The sequence below is a fragment of the Podarcis bocagei genome (genome assembly GCF_964188305.1).
Source record: "Podarcis bocagei genome assembly, chromosome: 5".
In the NCBI taxonomy this organism is placed as follows: domain Eukaryota; kingdom Metazoa; phylum Chordata; class Lepidosauria; order Squamata; family Lacertidae; genus Podarcis; species Podarcis bocagei.
In genome coordinates this window covers 72293823-72313722 of record NC_138129.1, presented here as the reverse complement: position 1 = coordinate 72313722, position 19900 = coordinate 72293823, and the positions used below count along the sequence as shown (strand labels likewise).

The 19900-nt window shown below is 42.0% G+C and overlaps 2 protein-coding genes across 7 annotated transcripts in view; one reads left to right on the top strand and one right to left on the bottom strand.

The window, feature by feature from the left end:
* Positions 1–1584: 1584 nt before the first annotated feature.
* Positions 1585–10424, top strand: LOC308587873 (di-N-acetylchitobiase-like). 4 transcript variants are annotated; one of them, XM_081195777.1, is made up of 7 exons: positions 1599–1807; positions 3305–3443; positions 5058–5266; positions 7119–7290; positions 7788–7885; positions 8232–8396; positions 9942–10424. In XM_081195777.1, the coding sequence occupies exons 1-7, from the start codon at positions 1634–1636 to the stop codon at positions 10128–10130; spliced, it is 1146 nt and encodes a 381-aa protein (XP_081051903.1). In that variant the 5' UTR covers positions 1599–1633; the 3' UTR covers positions 10131–10424. The 4 variants fall into 4 exon arrangements, with proteins under 4 accessions (XP_081051901.1, XP_081051902.1, XP_081051900.1 ...); XM_081195775.1 differs by lacking the exon at positions 9942–10424 and having other exon boundaries at positions 1585–1783; positions 8232–9935; XM_081195776.1 differs by lacking the exon at positions 9942–10424 and having other exon boundaries at positions 1586–1768; positions 8232–9935.
* A 781-nt stretch (positions 10425–11205) lies between these two features.
* Positions 11206–19900, bottom strand: part of SPATA1 (spermatogenesis associated 1) — a 28845-nt gene continuing 20150 nt past the window's right edge. For all 3 annotated transcript variants that reach the window (XM_081195768.1, XM_081195769.1, XM_081195767.1), the window contains 3 exons: positions 19030–19208; positions 16453–16551; positions 11206–14904 (listed from right to left, as the gene is read on the bottom strand). In XM_081195768.1, the coding sequence (XP_081051894.1) occupies positions 14800–14904; positions 16453–16551; positions 19030–19208 (383 nt within the window). In that variant the 3' untranslated portion in view covers positions 11206–14799. The remainder of the gene's footprint in view (positions 14905–16452; positions 16552–19029; positions 19209–19900) is intronic.

The window sequence follows — 19900 nt, the reverse complement described above, 5'->3', positions numbered from 1 at the left end:
CGCCAAGGAGCAGGCAGAATTGATGCTTTGCGGTTGCAAAATTAAGGACTTGAGTCTCACTTTCAATCTTAGATGTCAAATGCTTCCTTAAAGGTAAAGGTACTCCTGCCCGTACGGGCCAGTCGTGTCCGACTCTAGGGTTGTGCGCTCATCTCACTCTAGAGGCCGGGAGCCAGCGCTGTCCGAAGACACTTCCGGGTCATGTGGCCAGCGTGACGAAGCTGCTCTGGCGAGCCGGCACCAGTGCAGCACACGGAAACGCTTCCTTAACGAAAGGTAAAAAGGAAATGGATGGGGGGGGGTTCTGTTGGTTGATGTATTTAGGGATACCAAATACAGAGGGCTAGGAGGTGCAGCTCTCTCAAAGCTTGCAAAATTAGGCTGCTTCCTCTTTGTTGAAATAGTCCCCCCTTCACTAATACTGTAAAATGCTGCCTTCCTCCTTCTGCCAAAATCCCCCTCAGTCTGCAAACACTGGCAGGGGCAGCTGACTGAGGGAAATGGTGACCAACTCCATCTACAAACCCGGTCTGAGGCACTGACTGGCACTAGGGGGAGCCCACAGACTTAAGGTGGCCACCACTGAGTAACCCCAGCATTCACACCCCTTTTTCTGGACACCCCTTGGCCTAGAACTCCCTTCCTTCTTAAGAATCAGCCGAGGAAGTGTTCCTACAGCGACAGATCCGATAGCCATGTGCAAGGCCTAGTCCCCAGTTGGACCAGGAATTTTCTTCTGAGGGTCAAGGGCAACAGCATGTAGTGTCTTGATTCGATAGGGTTGGGCTTTGGGTTAGAAAAGGAACCAGCGGAGCAATGTTACTAAATTTACTGTTGCTGAAAATTTAGGCTGCAGCCCTGGGCCGGCTTAACTCACGGAACATAGTGCTGTTTTCTAGGACAGAGCCACACAGCGTGTTTTCTGTGGGGTGCTTCTTTTGCTGAAATCCCATTCAAACCAGCTGCAGACTGAAAGTGACCAGTTGGTGCATTTTCAAGCAGCGTTTACCAGATCACAAGGATGGCTAGTCTAGGGTTGCCACCTTTCCCTTATAATAAAGGGACCTGCTGACCAGGGAAGCGGTGGGTACTAGGTGGCCGTGTGAGTCCTTGTTGGTTTTACGTCCTTCTTTGACCCTGTTCCTTTATAGAGGGGTTGGGTGGATATTGCAGGCATAGTCTATAGGTACCAATGAAACCCCCTCCCCTCCCCCCAAAAACCACCTCATGACTATTTAAGTGTTTTAAATGTGTGCTGCAGATGAAAACTCAAATTCCCTTGCAAGAAACGGTTAACAGCCCCCAATTCTCTTTCAGCCTGATCCTTTGAAAATAGAAATAAGTCCCGATTAGTTCAGCTGAATATAGTATGCAGAGGATCGGAGCCTTAAAATGGTGGTTGTTTTTAAGTTATTTAAATAAATATGATGGAAAATATTGTCTAGAGGACTATGGAATTATCACTCTCATCCTTTGGAAGTCTACGGTGACTTTCTGGCACGTGAGACAGAATGATTTGACTTGTCCCACTTCCCGTAGGATGAAAATGAGGACGGGGGTGGGGAGTTCTGTACACACCAACAAAGAATCTTGATTCCGGTGGGGGGAGGGGTTGTGGAAGTGAGATTGTGGCATGGGGAGGTTGCTAGGCGGTAGAGAGACACACCTGCTGGCCGCCCTTCTCCTCCGCCTGTGGCTGGGCTCAGGCTCGTGCCCCTGCGACAACCCCATGCTCTGCAACCCCATCTCTGAAAGCAGAGAGTTCGAGGTGCGCAGGAACAAGGTCCCTTATGGGAAACATGTGGGGGTAAAATTTATTATTATTGTTATTTTGCAATGAATAGGATTAAAGGGCACATCATGTCTGATGTAGATTTTTTCAATTTTGTTGCTTTGTATGGGACAATGACAATAAAGATTATCATATCATATGTGGACCAGCCAATCCCTAACAACAAAATGGAGAAATCTAGCAGGCGGTTGCAAAGTCACCTCCTGCGCTGCCCACCTGTTTTAAGGCTACTCGGCCTGCTGTGTTTTCTTCCTCAAAGGGTAGCTCCGATTTTACTGAGCAGGGGAGGAAGGCGCTCTGGCAGAGGGGCTTCCAGGGAATATAGGACACTCTCCCCTCTGAAGGCAACCAACTCAGAGAGTGTCTTAAGCTGTCACCACCACTCCATTCTCGATTTCCAGGCCTGCACCCACTCCCTCCCTCCAGTGGTGTATCGTGGGTTGCCAGCGCATGGGGCCCGCATGGGAGGGAGGGAAACAGTTGGAGTACGCATGCACACATTCAATGGCCTCACGGTGTCCACGTCATCCATGAGATTGCAGCCGCAGAGAAAGAGGAGTCGTTCTGTTGTCTGGAGAGGTCACTCCTTGATTCGCATGGAGAAGCCATTTTCTAGAGAGCCCAGCAACGAAAGCATGCAGCTGTATTGAGGCAGCACCGGATGTTGAAATTTTGCACCCCCTAACAATTTTGCGCCCGGGGCAACTCCCATACCACACCAATACCTCCATCTGTTCAGAAAGGAAAGAAGGCAAGCTTTCCTCAGTTGAGGTGGACGGGGAAGAGGAGAAGGGAGACACCGTGGGATCTCTTGAGTTACTTTCCCTTAACAAGTTATGTTTTCCCCTTCCTGTTCTGTTGTTTATTTTTTGACTTACTTGTTTAAGCACGAATTGAACTGGTGAGGAGTGTGCCCTGCCCACCATATGTACCCTCTAAAATTTTTCATTCCCTGCCAATATGGGGGGGGGGGTAACATCCCACACAGACTCCCCTTCCTCCCTACAGAGAAGGAACTTATCGTGGTAAATACCAACTTTCGCATCTCCATATCAGGAGAAGCTTCCTCTGTTATTCCCACCACCGCCCCCGACATGTAACAAAGGCACAGGAGCACAAACATAGAAATCCTGTCCTGGGATATTGGGTGAGGATGCTTCTAGGACTCAGAAGGGCTTATGTGTAAGTTGGGGTTTCCCCTTGTACAAAACTGAGTGACAGTGCATTCTGTATCAAAACAGTAGAAAAAGAGTTGCCTTGTAGTAGGAGGCATGTAGCGACCAAAGGAGACAAATTGAACATATATTTTTGGGCGGCAGTGTACTGCTGGATCCACGATCTGTTGGGCACCCTACTTTTTATGAATTTGCAACGCAACACTTCATTGGTCAACTGCGAGAGTGTGCTTGGCATTTGAGACATTAAACAAATAATAGAGCTGGTGAAGAGAGTTAACATCTCCAGCTGCTGAGGGAGAGAGAAAGAGCTATCTACTTTGCTGTGCCTCTGCAGGTCTTTGTATTTGACGTCGGCGGGAAGACTTGGAAGTTCTATGACTGGTCGCAAATTACGACAGTGGCGGCTTTTGGAAAATATGACCCTGAGCTCATGTGCTACGCTCATTCGAAAGGATCCAGGATAGTTTTAAAAGGTATCTTCTGAGCAGGGTAATAAGAACATTTTTGCGCAAACTCGGAATGGATGCTTTCTGAAGTATACGTCCCTCAGAGGTCAATGACGTTTACTTCCATTAAGCGCACGTAAGACGGCAAACCTTAATATGACCCTATATGAGACTCACATAACAACTGTGATTCTCATCACAGTTTCTCGGTAGTGTGTGAAAGTAAGTTGTTCCACCAGCTGGTACTATCTGAGAGGCCTAGAACTGGCTAATAATCTCCAGTTTACATTAAGATGCATCTGCTATAAAAGAAAGAAAATAGTCTGCATTGCATTGCTTTTGGGGAATCTCTCTTTTGAAGGTTCACAGCTTTAGATGCATGTAGAATCTGCTGCGTTCTTTGCTCACCCACCTAAACAAGTTCCACTGATTTCATAGACGTTCTTCAGGTAGCCTTTCCCAGGAATGCTGTTCAACTGCTGCCACCCATCTTAGTGTGGAAATCCCCAAAGGCATATGGCAAAACATCCTCTCCCTGATTCAACAAAATCAGCTTGTGTATTCAGCCACCGTAGCAGCAGATACACATCTGGCATTAGCTTCGCCCAAGGCATGATGGAGAGCAGCAGTGGCTGGAAAAAGATAGATATAACATTTTACAAGGACAGGAAGGACACCACGGACAGAATAATTGTCATACACAGGAGGAATAAGGATGTACAGTAGTTTGAATGCTTCACCTATAGTTTTATAAACCCTTTAAATGTGTGAAGACGAATGGATATCATTAATATTGCAGTTGTTATATAAGGGATTTTTTTTGGCTGAAAGGTAATTGAGATGAATAAGATTTTGGAACACAGAAACAAAGTAAGTCATCAAACCATCAATTCTAGCATGCAGGAGGCCACCTAAATTATATAATGATTGGGATTAGTAATTGTATTATAATTTGGCATTGTTATAATGAGACTATCATTGCATAGCTGTAATTGAAAACTAATAAAAATTATTGTAAAATAATAATAATACACACCTGGCAATCCATCTGCATCTGTATCACAAATTGACTTTATTGAGTTGGCTGTAGGCAGCTGTGGCCTCTGCATCCCCATTTGGGGCCACTAATTATTACGACTGACAAACTGCCCTTCATTAGAGCTATAACAAGACCAATGTGCTTACTTTATTTCCAACCATTTTTAAAATCTTATCTCCCCGCCCCCAAAAGGAGATCCAAAGTCTATAGGTATAGACAGTAATGAAATAAGTGGTTCAAACTCTAATCCTAAAGTCATGTGGTAGACTTCTGAGTAAACATATTTAAGATGCCGGTGGTATTTTTATATACAGGGAACAACCATTTTGCATGTGTTCAAAGCACATGCAACCATGCGCCATTTTTAGACCTGGAAGATGGCGTAACAGGAGTTCGTGTCCCGCTGATGTGTGCAATGACCCAGAATGCAACTGTTTATATAAACATCTCATCTAGTGAAATTTGTATTTACATTTGTATTAATTTGGTGAAAATTTGTTTTTTTAAAAAATTGAAAAATCAATAAAAACAATAGGCCAAATATATATATATATCATCTAGTGATTCAAAACTTTGACAACTAATTGCCATTTGTTCTTTAGGAGACATACCTCTGAAGAAAATTGTTAACCCTAGTGCCAGGACAGCCTGGATAAACCATCAGGTGGCCCTGGCCAAAAGGCAATACATGGATGGAATCAATATAGACATTGAGCAACAGGTTAAAAAGTATTCAGCCAAATATTATGCATTGACAGCTTTGGTTGAAGAAATGACAGAAGCATTTCACAAAGAAATTCCAGGATCACAGGTAAAAATAAAGCAGATTCCTCTTACACGTTGTTTACATATCACATGATGAAGTGTGTCACTCCAGTGGGTGGGATTCAAGGCTCCTGCTGGCATTTCCCATTGTGAGCACAAATTTTGGTCCTGAATATAGGTGTAGAACTCTAAAACTATGAAGAACTGCAAAATTCTACAGTACAAATTCTACAAACACCTTCCATATCTCCTCAAAGTCATTTCTCCTGCATATTCCCCATCTTACATGTTAATTTATCATTAACAGCTATATCCCACACCTCTTTATACCATTCTTCCATTTTATATTCTGCTTGCCCCTTCCACTTCCTAGCTATAGTTTGTGCAGCTGCCAATAAATTTGTGAGCAAGTCCTTCAAGGTCTCTTCTTATGTTCCTATAGTAGCAGATGATTATGATGGTTGGCATTTCTATTTATTACTCACACTTCTTCACTATAAGGTATTTTAAATTGTTGTAACCCATCCTGGGATCTTAATAATAGTAAAAACAATTTAAAACTAATTACAGTCCCAAGAATAGTCTGGGTCCTAAAAATACATTTCCCCCCCACAGGTTCACTGTTTGTCAAAAACAAATACAGTGATACCTCAGGTTACAGACGCTTCAGGTTACAGACTCCGCTAACCCAGAAATAGTACCTCGGGTTGAGAACTTTGCTTCAGGATGAGAACAGAAATCGCACAGTGGCAGCGGGAGGCCCCATTAGCTAAAGTGGTACCTCAGGTTAAGAACAGTTTCAGGTTAAGAATGGACCTCCAGAATGAATTAAGTTCTTAACCCGAGGTACCACTGTAACCTAAAACCAACTAACCAACCCTTTATCCACTTAAGCCACAATCCCATCTGAGAGCACTGCTGCGTCCTTTTAGAGTATCTGTGCCAGCTTTCTGGCCTTCTGTGAACACCTGTTCTGTAACAGATAGCCAGTGCTTTTTTTCCTTTAAAAAATGTTTAGGGGTACTCTCTTTTTCCTACTCATATTGAAATACTGCCCCTCAGTGAGGCCAAACTTAGATTCACAAAATGTTTAGGGGTATGCGTACCCCTGCGTACCCCTCAGAAAAAAAGCACTGAATTCACAACATATATGTGTTCAGCTAGGCTGTGGGAAAACCCAAATATATGCAAAGTGTGAAGAGCTGGCTGCTCAAATTGTGGGTGGCTGCACTAATGGAGAAAATTGGCGAGCTAGTCTTGAAATTTAGGCTGGAATCCCACACTTATCTGGGTGCGTGCCCCACTGAATACAGTAGGACATACACCTGAGGAAACATGCATAGAATTCAGCTCTAATGACACTCCCTTGTTATAATTTGGAAAAAAATAATGGGCATATATATGGTTCTGATAATGCTGCAGTTGAGGTGGAAACATTTTTTCGATTGTAATTTTTAATGCAATGTTATTGGGCAGGGGTCAGCAAACTTTTTGAGCAGGGGGCCGGTCCACTGTCCCTCAGACCTTGTGGGGGGCCAGACTATATTTGGCGGAGGGATGAACGGATTCCTATGCCCCCCAACTAACCCAGAGATGCATTTAAAATAAAAGCACACATTCTACTCATGTAAAAACACCAGGCAGGCCCCACAAATAACCCAGAGATGCATTTTAAATAAAAGGACACATTCTACTCATGTAAAAACACACTGATTCCCGGACTGTCTGCAGGCTGGATTTAGAAGGCGATTGGGCCAGATCTAGCCCCCGGGCCTTAGTTTGCCTACTCATGTTACAGGGTGTGCTTGTGTATGTGTTGTTACTGCAATAACATTGACAATTGTTTCTACAAATAATGCCTGTTTAGTGACAAATGTGCAGTTCTCTTTCCTCCGCAGGTAACTTTTGATGTACCCTGGTGTCCAGAATGCATATACAAAAGAGTATACAACTATACTGGGATAGCCAATTCCTGTGATTTTGTGTTTGTGATGTCTTATGATGAACAGAGTCAGATGTGGTCACACTGCATACTAGGAGCTAATGCTCCATACAATCAAACCTTAGCTGGTAAGAGTTAGCCTCAGTTTACGGACTATGAAAATCTACTGGACATTGGCAGTAGGCTTAGCAACCCTATGAACCTTAATTAGAATAAATTATGTAAATTGTGGAACTTCGAATAAATCTGTATATTGCTTGGAAGCGATACATTAAAACCATGTTTGAGAGAGTTGCAATGCACATCTTTAAGCAGCTAGAGTAGTAGAAATCCCAGTTGTGGATCTTGGTTCTAAAGGAAATGTAGCCACCTTAAAATCTGTCAACATCTGTTCTCATATTAAGGTGCCTTCTTGATAAGAGTAAGACATAAATCACATGGAAAATGAAATCACACAGCACTCTTCAAAGGTAGCTAGCTGCATGTGAAAAAGACTTGGAGGGCTAGTCGTATCTTGAATGTTTCTCAACAGCTTTTGATTTGTTAATGCTACAAACGTAGCTGCAGGCGTGGAAGTAAGAATAAAAAAGCAGGCAGGTAAATGTTAAATTTTATATTAAATTAGGCTATGACAATTATATTCGCATCGGCATTAATCCCAAAAAGCTTGTGATGGGTGTTCCATGGTATGGCTATGATTATACCTGCCGAGGTTTATCTAAGGTAAGAGAAAGACTGCTAATTTCTAACTATGTTTTGCTCACTGTGGTTTATAAAGTTTGTTTTTGTGGGCACGGATTCTACACTGATTCAAAACTGTTGTAACAGCCTGCATTTTACCTCCGCCCAATTCTATAAATTTGCACACCGTGGTTGGTGTGTGGTGTACTTAAGCAGAATTTTGTTAAGAAAATGGAGAGCTTGTTAAACAGGAAATATCTTATTTCTGAGAGATTTTAATGGGGTAGTAGACTCGTGTGTGGACGAGGAATTAAAATATATGCACATGGTCTACATAGTGCTTCTTGTGCTTTAGTACATTTGCATGACACAAGTTGTGTTTCTCCAGGACCATGTTTGTTCCGTTGCAAAAATCCCCTTCCGAGGGGCTCCATGCAGTGATCCTGTGGGACACCAAGTGCCCTACAAAGCAATAATGAAGCAGATAGTTCCCAGATCACTGTCTGGGATCCTGTGGGATAAGGAACAGAAAGCTCCATATGTGGAATACGAGGCAAGTTGTATAAAATTCCTTTATATGTTGTTGTTTTTTTAAACCATTTATTTATTATTCTATATATAAAAAAGAAAGTTACAGCAGTGCATCTGTTCATTCAGGATTTAATCCCTCCTGGCAAGAAACCACCTCGTACATTCCTAGTTCCAATACACAAAATTCCGGTAATCTCATGGTGGTCTATCAGCTTTCTGTAATAATTGGAGAAGAGAGAAAATGATAAATGCAAAACAACAATAATTTAACCAAAGGAGGAGGAAAGGTGGACAGAAAGTAATCTGTTTATTTTTTTATTTAATTTTTACTGGAATTTTTTTTACAACATAACACAAACCCCCAATACATACACAAATCCACCCTCATTAAACATGAACTTAACATACAGTGAACATAACATTCAACAATACAAACAACCAAATAAAAACTTCCTTTATCCTGTATCTGGCCTCTTTATTAACTTCTTATAAACTGTTTCCTTCATGAATAATTATTAAGATTTTCCTAATTATATAAATATCCACAAAGTCTCCTGAAGACATTAATAGAAACAAATCCAGGTATGTATTTTAGGGCACTGTTTTGTGAAGTATTCTCTGCATTTACCCCATGCTTTTTGAAACTCTGGTCTAGTGTGATCTCCAATTGCCTCTGCTAATCTAGCCAGTTCAATATACTCTAATGGTTTATCTTGCCATTTCTTTTTTGTTGGCAGTTTCTTTTTTCCAGTTTTCAGCAATTATTTCTTTAAAATTTCTCTTTTAGCTAGTTGCATCAGTCCCTGTAACCAAGTCTGCATTGAAGGGGATTAGCTTCCCAGTAGCACCATATTGATTTTACTTTTACTATCAAGCAAGTTTAATTATAATAATGTTATTATTTATACCCCGCCCGTCTGGCTGGGTTTCCCCAGGCGGAGTGCAGCATATCTAAAAAACATAATAAAGAACACATATCAAGCATTTGAAACCTCCCAATACAGGGCTGCCTTCAGATCTCTTCTAAAAGTTGTGTGATACTTTATCTCCTTGACATCTGAAAGAAGGGCGTTCCACAGGGCGGGCGCCACTGCTGAGAAGACCTTCTGCCTGGTTCCCTGTAACATCACTTCTCACAGTGAGGGAACCGCCAGAAGGCCCTCAGAGGAGGCTTTCAGAGCCCCATACATCTGGCAAGGAGCCGAAAATTGTAACGACAGAAGAAAACTTGCCTACTCTTTCCCATCAGCTTTCTGCAGAATAATTTGCAGAAGATACCAGATCTATTTAACTGGCCAGTGTGTGTATAGTCCTAGTTCAGGCTTCCCCAAACTTGGCCCTCCAGATGTTTTGAGACTACAATTCCCAGCATCCCTGACCACTGGTCCTGCTAGCTAGGGATCATGGGCATTGTAGGCCAAAACCATCTGGAGGGCCGAGGCTGAGGAAGCCAGCCCTAGTTCCTTGGATTTCTCCTATGCTCATGAACACCTAAAGCTGCAAGGCTGGGTTTGGAAAGAACACAGGGAAAGCATGCTAACATCTTTTCTCCGTTTGACTTTTGCAGGACCCACGGGGAGCTTTCCACCAAGTGTGGTTTGACGATCCCAGGAGCATTTCTCTGAAGGCAGCCTACGTGAAAAAACGCGGCTTACGAGGCATTGGCATGTGGCATGCGGATTGTCTCAGCTACTCCGGAGACTCGGCAGCACAAAGGCAGACAGCAGCAATGTGGGAGGCCTTGAAACCAAAGTGACTTTATGAAAATGTGGGTTAAAATTTGGACAGCTGTGAATGGCTAATTTCCTTCACGGGCATAGAATGCAAAGAGGGGAGAATCCTTTGAAATGTACCTCACCTTTCCCTCACTACAGTAAAAAGGCATACTGTGTACTATTGTACCAATGGATTCTTACTGTCATTTATTTATTTCTGTATAAGAAGGGGGGGGGGGAATGTTACAGCAATGACACTGTGTATGTTACCTTGAGTTCCCTGGAAGAAAGGCAACATAAAAATGTAATAAATGAGTCACCAATCGAAAACCTTCTATAGCTGTCGTTGGATCTCATTACTTGACTTAAAACATGCATGCTATGAACGTTAGGCAGTATTTGGGGATATGCTGCTGCAATTAAAGCAAGCATCACGCTGCGCAAATGAAAGCCATGCACAATTTCTCATACACAAACTGGAAAATGAAAAGTCCATCATTTGGGTAGGAAGTAAGAAATATCACACTGCTGAATTATTTGTAGTTTCCATAGCCTAGTTCAAGATGAGTAATTCAGTAGGACTGCTTGGTTGTATCTTCAGGCCTTCACTTTAAAAAACTATATAACAAAACATTGTTAATAGTTGTATTACATTTAGGCTTGTTTTTATCAGATCAGTTGAAGAGTTACTTAAAAAAAAAAAAGTTCTAAACTTCTTTCCAAAAAATAATTTCATATATTCATTTCAAATTATCTTTAAAGCCATTCATATGACATAACACAATTTTAGTCATGCAACATTTTAATATTGAAAGAGGAAGCCTGTTGATCCCTAAATATATGTAACACACACACACACACACACACACACACACACACACACACACACACACACTTTGCTATTATCTGCAGTGAAAGATGCCATCTATAGTCCAGGACTGTAGCCAAAGTGGCATTTGGGAGTCTGTTCAGAAGTGCCCTGGGTTGGTGAAATGGGAAGCAAATTTTTCCATTGGGCTAGCGCAGGCCTCTTGCGCGAGCCTAAATACCGTGCTCAGTCCTGGCACTAATCTACTTTAATCAAACACCTGGTCAAGGAAGTGAGAAAGTCAGATGGTCTGCACTGAGACTTTTATTCTTTGCCGTCCCTTCGAAGTTGACTGGCTGTCAAAAGTGACGATGCCACCCATTTATTTAGAATATTTGTGCACAGATCACAACATACACAGATGTTTAACTTGCATAGTACACACACACACACACACACACAGAGAGAGAGAGAGAGAGAGAGAGAGAGAGAGAGAGAGAGAGAGAGATTGTAATAAAATTTGTAAGTGGTTTACAAGGAATATTAACTCAATAAAGAAATAGTTAAAATAATTGAAAATCCTCCAAACTCTGTCAAACAGACCCAACCCCGGAACAGATATGTACATTGCTAACAAGCAATGGCATACCTCTTCATCCCATTCTTCGTGCGAGAGTATGGCAGCCATTTTGGGCACCGCGATCTCACTCCAATAACTCTGGTTTCTTAGGTACATCTCTGATGGCTAGTAAGACCTGTGTGCCATTTTTGACGTTTAGCAGCTTTATTTTGCATTGTTCTGCATCACTTGTTTTTTTAAAAAATCTTTTGTGGACCCCCCCCCCCCCGCTTTGCTAAAAGATTTGAAAACGGTGCATTTTTTTCTGCCCAGTGACGGACAACAGATCTCCCCTGTTTAAACAGAGAGGCAAAAAGCATGAACCTTTGCCTCCTGCAGGAATATTGCTCCCTCCTTGTAAATAAAGCTGATGTCCCCAAGGCTTCAAAACACATTTGAACCAGGGCTTTTTTTCCCGCCAGAACTCGCTGGAACTCTGTTGTGGCACCTCTCAGGTGGGCGCCTCTGCCATTCTAAGAGAACAAGGGAGAGGTTCGTGGTGAGTTCCGGCACCTTTTTTCCTAGAAAAATAGCACTGATTTGAACCAGCCCTTAATTTTAAGTCTTTCACAATGACTTAATGAATTGGCAACTTCTGTTTTCTTAATTAAAAGCAAACATATAAAATTAAACACGAAGCGAAATAGAGTGAGTCCCTATCCATCCTAAAAGGGATTTAAAGCAGGCATGTCTAAAGTTCCGTTTCATGTCCTTGGGTAAAAGGTCCAGAAAAGCTCAGCAACTTCAGTCCCCCAAAAAGCTCAACTATTTTGGGGTTAAATCCTAAAAAAAGCTCAACAATTTTGGTTGGTACTCACACATGTTCACTTCATCAAATCTGGCCCTCTTTGAAAAAGGTTTGGGCACCCCGATAAAGGTTTTTCTGAATAATACTAGCGCTAGGGATTGCTCAATGTATGCAGAGTTCCTCTTCCCAAAAGCATTGCAGGATTTTAATATCCTCTTTCATATTTCATATCGTCTATTACTCATAGTAATTAGCACTTCCTTGTCAGCTTTCCAGCTGTTACCATGTTAATGCCTCCTATTTGGCTCCTTGACTAGACGTATGACATGGTTTTCAGGCAGGAAGAGCTCACGGGCAGGGCTTGCTGAAATTTACCACAGATGAGGCATTTACGTTCCAGAAACTCATTCTCTGAGGATGATAACAGGTCTAAGATCTGATCGGAATATGGTGGCTGATGGATTTACTTCGATGTGTTTACCTTTTTTAACCAAATCAATTTTTGTTAAAAGTAAATCCATCAGCTGTCATTATTTAGATACATTGTGATCTTGTGAAGGGCAAATTGTTTCTCAACTTCTACAGAAAGAACGGAAGCTTGTTTACAAGATGAACCAACACCAATGTGGGGCCTAAGGCGTAAGGTTTAGATAGATCTCCATTATCTGCTTTTTGCATCGTTCACCCATCTCAGCTCCCCACTAAGCCGCCAAGGGACTTCAACTAGCCACAAGCAAATGTAAACCCAATAGCAGTCTTCCTCTACTACATTGTCGATCTTGCTAACAATTAAAACCTTGGGGCTTGAGAGTGGAAAGCAAGAAGGAACGTAGCAGCTTACTCAGAAGCAGATGCCTTTCTTTTACACCAGAATTGCAACTGCAGAAGAGGAAAAAGGAGTCAAATGTGGTTTCCATAAATGAGAATGAATATAGTAATAATACTAGATGCTGGTTACTTCCTCCTATCTCACTCTACATGGAAACAAGACTAGGGCTGTGTAATTGCTATATATTTGAAGCCCGTTCCTTCCTTCAAAGAATTCTGGACACTGTAGTTTTACCCTTCACAGTTTCAAACCCCCCCCCCCCAAAAAAAACCCATTAACAAACTACAGTACTCAGAATTCTTTGAAAAAAAGGATGTGGCTTAAAGTGTAGCGTGTCTACAGCCCTATTTAGATGCAACTTACAAGTGTGTTTAAGGTTGTGTTTAAGTTTATAACCAGTTTTTGATTTTCAAAACACTTAGATCTGAAATAAATACAAAAAGCGGAGAAGCTTACTCATAGGGTTCTTTTTGTCTTTTGTATTTAGATTTCTTATAAATGTTGGTTTCCCTCAATCTGTAGCAGATAACTGTCCACACACACTGTGGCACATGCAGAACCAGCCCTGCTTAACAGGCAATGTGCAGCGTCCGGGCGAAGCTTCAGACAGCATCCTAATCACCAGAGGATGGTGGGAAGAACTCGGGAGTCAACCCAGGTGGCTCTTCGCCATTAAGAAGAAGGCAACTACCGGAGCTGCAATGGTTTTGGAGTCAGGCTTCCTCTGTCTCTGAAGGGTGCCATTGCAATACACACCAGAAGGATTTTCCACCTCCCCCTATGAGGAAAGGTTCCAGCATTGGGGACTTTTCAGTTTAGAGTAAAAGCAAGTAAGAGGTGAAATGACAGACGTTTATAAAATTATGCGTGGAATGGAGAAAACGGATAGAGGAAAGCTTCCCCCCACTTTCTCATAGCACAAGAATCCATGGACATCAATGAAGCTGGATGTGGGAAGATTGAGGTGATATGGAAGTACTTCTTCAAGCAACTGCATGTTTGAACTATGGAGCTTGCTCTCAGATGGCTTTAAAAGAGGACGAGATAAATTCATGGTTCAACAAATCAACAGCTACTAGCCATGATGGCTATGGGCCAATTCCTGACTGAACTTCCTGCTTGCAATGCAGCCAGCTTTTATGCTCTGGTGGTGGACCCGACTGAACACTGGCTCTGTCAGGTCCGTCGCTGAAGCAACCGCTGGCCAACTAGAGCCATGACTGACCTGTTTTAAATTTCCATTTCCGGCAGGCAATCTCACTAGCTCCTGTGGCTGGCTGAGGCTGGCTGTGGCATCAGCTGGTTGTGAGGGCAGGTCCACCTCACCCACCTACCCCAGCTATCTAGCGACCAGGCTGCTATTGCTACCACCACCTGGAAAACAGGTGTGTGGTCTTTCTGCTGTGAAGACAGGATGTTAGATGGGTCATAGCCCTGATCTAGCAGGCTCTTCCTATGTTCCCCCTTCCCACTGACATTTTTTCCCTGCACATGGATATCCGTTACTGGAATGAGGTGATAATGCCATTTAACGCCAGCAGTAGAATTATTACATATTGGTGTCGTGATGAATTACTGTTGTTCAACATTCATTTTCAACACATACAACATCTCTCCTATAGCTGAACAAATTTAAAGCTGGAAGAAATAGGTTGTGGGAGTAGCTATACAAATATGCAAATAAGAATCTCACGAAGGGGAGCCAGCTAATAGACTTGTCCTTCAGGGTGGAGTCTTAAAGAAGACTGAACTTTCTTGTGCGCCAGTTCTGCCTTCAGTGCTCGCAAATCAGAAGCTGCCTGCTTCCTCATCTAGAAAAAAAGATTCCAAGGTTGCAAAAGGAAGAATGAAATTAGAACCTTCGTATTATTTTACAGATACAGTTCAACCTTTATGTGGATTAATAACCATTTCCTTGTTCTTTCATCTTTCAAGCCCAATGAGTTAAAAGATGAACCATTTTGGTTTGTTTCTGGCATATTAAGGTCACTAGTAATGGCAAACCCTAGTGTACAAATTACATCATATTTCCATTAATGAGAGTGGGAAATGAGGTGAAGAAATACCACAGATTGTACTGCAGATCTCAAAGTGGTATGTTTCTGTTCCTGTGATTTTTCTGACCACAAATTGCCAATTGTTGTTGTAGTATTATTAGTACAATACCATAAATGTACAACACATTTTAGAGGGTAGTATAAGCAAAAGAGGTCCCTGAGCTACATTTAGACTACTGAAAAGCACACACCATCTTGGTACTCCATGTTGGCAGGTACAATGTTTAAAGCAGAGATACTAAACATGTTTGGATCCCAGGCACATTTTGAATTTTGAAAAAGTGGTACAGGCACAGCGGATGTGAGAAAACATCATGTTCTCTCCCACCCTGTGTCAGCTGCATGCAGCACTGTTTTCTGTTCCACTGCAATTCATCTTCTGCTGAAATCTACGCTATTCGTCTTGATGTCCGCTGTGGCAAAATTATTTGTGTATCCTATGCAATTACGCTGCCCATATGCTATTCCATCCATCATTTCAGTGCAAATGAAAGGCAAGATGAGTGGTTTGCTAATCAGTTACGTGCCCTTTGCCAACTGAAAACAGCAACCACCACAGTGGACCCCAGTTGTATTTGCTGGTTCCAGACATGGGACGAACAAGTAAAAAGCTATATTGCTTTTCTATGTGGTGTAGGACATTCCCTGGTACAGCATCACAAACTTTCAGGTTCCTATTCAAAGAACAAGGGTTGCGTATTTGCTTTTTGAAAAATAGCCTCTCCTTCCTCCTTAGTGGAGTAGTGGCTGCTTACAGAAACACCGCTGCTATGGAAGCAAAGTTAAAGTTCAATGTTTTGGTGAACCAGATCTCAAATATGACCATGTGCTTAACTCCAGGGTGAACACCCTTTAGTCCTCAGCTCCATAGTGCAATGAACTCAGAATATGCCTACAGAACAAAAGCAATTGAAAAGCAAGATAAGTTCTTTCCCTTGACCTCCAGCTCTCCAGTCTTAAGCTACTGAAGAGCCAAGTGTGGTGTCGTGGGTGATGTGTTTGACTATGACTGGGGAGGTCCAGGTTTGATTCCTCACTTAGCTATGAAGCTCTCAAGAAGCTATGAAGCTATCCCATAGTTACTTTTTCTCAGCCTAAGCTTTGTAAGAGTTATTCTGAGGATAAAATGAGGGATTGGGATGTATGCCACTTTAAACTCCTGGAAGCAAAAGTGTGACTTAAATGTTTTTTTTTTTAAAAAAAGAAAAACACTGAAAGGTATGCTTGAGATAAAAATCTAAATATAATGTTTATATTCTTCACTTGGATATAAAACAAACTAGGCAAGTTAGTGTGTAATACCTTAATTTCTATGACAAGCTTCATTTTGGCATTATCAACCTTTCTCCTTAGTTGTTCAATTTCATGCTGCAGAGTGGTGATCTGGATTATTGTATTATTCTAGAAAAAACATCGTATAGATCAGAGTTAACATACATCCTGCACTTATTAATATCACTGCCTGTGCAAATCGTCCAAATCTGCATCTCTCCTTAAAATTATATGATTTAGTCCCTCAGCTCCTGTTGTATCACCTTCCTCCCAGAAACATACATAGTGCAGAACTTCAGGGCTATGTCTCATACAATTACTCAAATGGTGGACTGATTGGTCACATGGCAGGTGAGGTCATGGCCTCACTGTATTAACATAAAATAATGCAATTCTGCATGTGAATTTACTTCCATGCTTAGTTGGTACACACCTGGCAGACCTTGCTATAGCTGCCCTAGACTGACCCAAGCCCAGAATAAACTTGTCCTTCCCTTCTCCCCATGAGATTTCTACCTATTAAAAGGCACAAGTGAATTTCAGAGAGAGAGAGAGAGAGAGAGAGAGAGAGAGAGAGAGAGAGGTCATGTGCAGATATGGGTGCTTCCAACGTGGGTTATCTTCCTGTCTCTCCACACCTCTTTGTTGTGAGAGGGCGTGTGCTGGACTCCATTTTGGGGATTGGGGTAGACAAGAGGCTATTTTCTGGAATCAAGGGATCCAGTTTTGTCTAATATTTCTCCGGCAAATGAAGGGAAATGGGCAAGGAATCTTGTGGTTTGTATTTTGATTGTACTGCCAGTTTTAGACTCTCCTATCTCCCCTTTTGATATCACACAGTTTTGAGTTTGAATCTGTGACTATATACGTAATAAAATTGAGTATTAATTTCTCCTTACAGCTATTATTTAAGGCAATGATTGCATCTATCTATCTATCTATCTATCTATCTATCTATCTATCTATCTATATCATCTATCTATCATCTATCTATCTATCATCTATCTATCTATCAGGTGGCTTTCCTTCACCCAAACAGAAGAGACAGTAGTCATAGATGTCACCTGGCATCACAGCTACTGTGCTTTGTAAAGGAAAATGGCAGCACCATTACCATAAAGGAAAACTAACACAACAAGTGGTAGCTGAAATGGTTGAAAATGAAGATAGAAAGCTGTGAGAAACTAAATCACGAAGTTCCGGGTGCTACCGTCTGTGTAGTAGCGAAAATGGTCAAGAATGTGTTTCCTTTACCCACTCAGAGTGTGCTCAGATAATCACATCTTTCTCTACCAGAATGATCTAGAAAGAACACCAGCTCCTTGACTAACATTCTAGAAAGTTCCAGAGTTCCTCCGTGCAAATGCAGAACTCAGTTGTGAGAATGAACAGAGCTGACAAAGATGTTGTCTTAACGCATGATCAAAATCAGGAATGGAGAACCTGTGGCATTCCAGATGTTGTATTCCGATTCCCATCATCCCTGACCACTGGCAATGATGGCCGAGGCTGGTAGGAGTCCAACAGCATCTGGCAAACCAAAGGCACCCTGTCACTGCTGTAAACAGAAGGTAATCTCAAGGGGGGGATCATTCATGCCTTATAACTAGGATATATAACTGGGATAAATCTTGGTTTAACAGGAAGATAACTTGAAAGATGTAAACAGGAGGAAGTTTGCTACATGAGAAAAGGCTGAGACACAAGCAAATCCTTTGGTTCTCAGAGTAATTAGCAGAACTGTGTTGATATCTCAAGGGCATGATTCATATGGGAAGGATTTAATTAACTTAAAACTGTATTCTCACGAGTTTCATTGTCGAGCCAGCGAGAAAGCTATTTTACACACACAAAACAATTTAATTACATATCGGAGTTGAATCAGGCAAGCAGTGTGTTGTGCCAATTCAAATTGAGGGGGAAAGAGCCTGCAGAGAAATTTCCATCTTTCCTGTTTGTAAAGCTATGATTTTTGGCAATGCCACGTTGTTACAATGCTATGTATTAATTTACATTTCATCTAGTTTGGGGGACTTCTCGCTGTCTCTCTCTACTGCCATTATAGTATTTATCTTCTAGTGCAGGTCACTATCAATTTCCATATTTTCACATTCTAAACACAATGCCTTGGTACAGAAAAGCTTGCATGGGCAACCTGTGGTCCTTCTGAAGTTGTTGGACTTCCATCAACCCCAGCTGGCATTGTCAATGGTCAAGGATGAAGGCAGAGAGCTGTAGTACAACAACATCTGAAAATCCACAGCTTGCCCATCCCTGTAGCTGTACCTGACTACCCAGGTAAGTGTATGTTTAGGATCATGGCTTGACAGTTAATCTGCATCAATATCATTTTCCTGTGCAAAAGAAAAACAGTCTGATACAAATATTCTTGATGAGCGTGTTCCGTTACGGAATTGAGCCTTTGAGATATAAAAAGCAGCTCAATTTAAATTATACAGGCAGGGATTATGTCAGATTAGTGAAGGAAATTATTAAACTCTCTTCTAGGGTTATTATAAAATCTGAAGAATACTTATCTGTCTAAATGGCATGAAGGAGCTTTGATTTTATGGAAAGGGGAGTAAAGACTGAACAAACAGCATTTACCTTTGAAGTAGCAACCTGTGTTAAATTATTTCGTTTTTTCCTTATATCCCTAGCTTCTAGCTGCATCAACAATTTCTGGTAGTGAAGTTCTAAATCTTCCCGCAGTTTATTTGAAACTTCCTCCAAGGAAGCTGTGACTTTTTTAGCTTCAAAATATTTCTTTTTCCAGGAATCACGAGCTGTACGGGGGAAACCAGAGCACAGATCAAAATGATATTCTCAATGGCGCAAGTCTATTCAGGTTTTCAGACCCTGTTCAGTTCAGTGAGGCTTAGTCCTAGGAAAATACAGGGTCGTAACTTAAGAATCAGAATAGTAAGCAATATTGCTCTGTTCGAACATAAACTAAAAATATTAAGAGTTGAAAACATTGTATAAATTTTAACATGCTAGGTCAAGTGCCACGGCTTTCATACAGTACTTAAAAGAGAATAGCTGGACTCTAGCATGTGGAAACCCAAACTCTTGAATGTGTGGTTTGCAGGAAGGTATGGGGCTTCACTTTAACAAAGGTAAAGAAGGGGTATAAACTGAGAGACATCTAAGAAATGGTCCAATTCTGATGGAAACCAGGGTGCTAGATGGCACACTGCCATGGAGGGGGAAGCAAAAGCAAACCCACCTCCAACAATGATCCCAGTGGCATAGCGTGGGGGGTGCAGGGGGGGCCGGCCGCACCGGGCGCAACATCGGGGGGGGGGGGCGCTGGCACTCGCAGCTCTCTGCCCCTACTAAAATCCACGGGTTAGGGGGCGCAAATTACCTGCCTTGCCCCGGGTGCTGACAACCCACGCTACGCCACTGAATGATGCTATCTTCTATCTTTTCTAGCTCCTCAGTCCTCCACCACCTCCACTCAAGCAGAAACAAA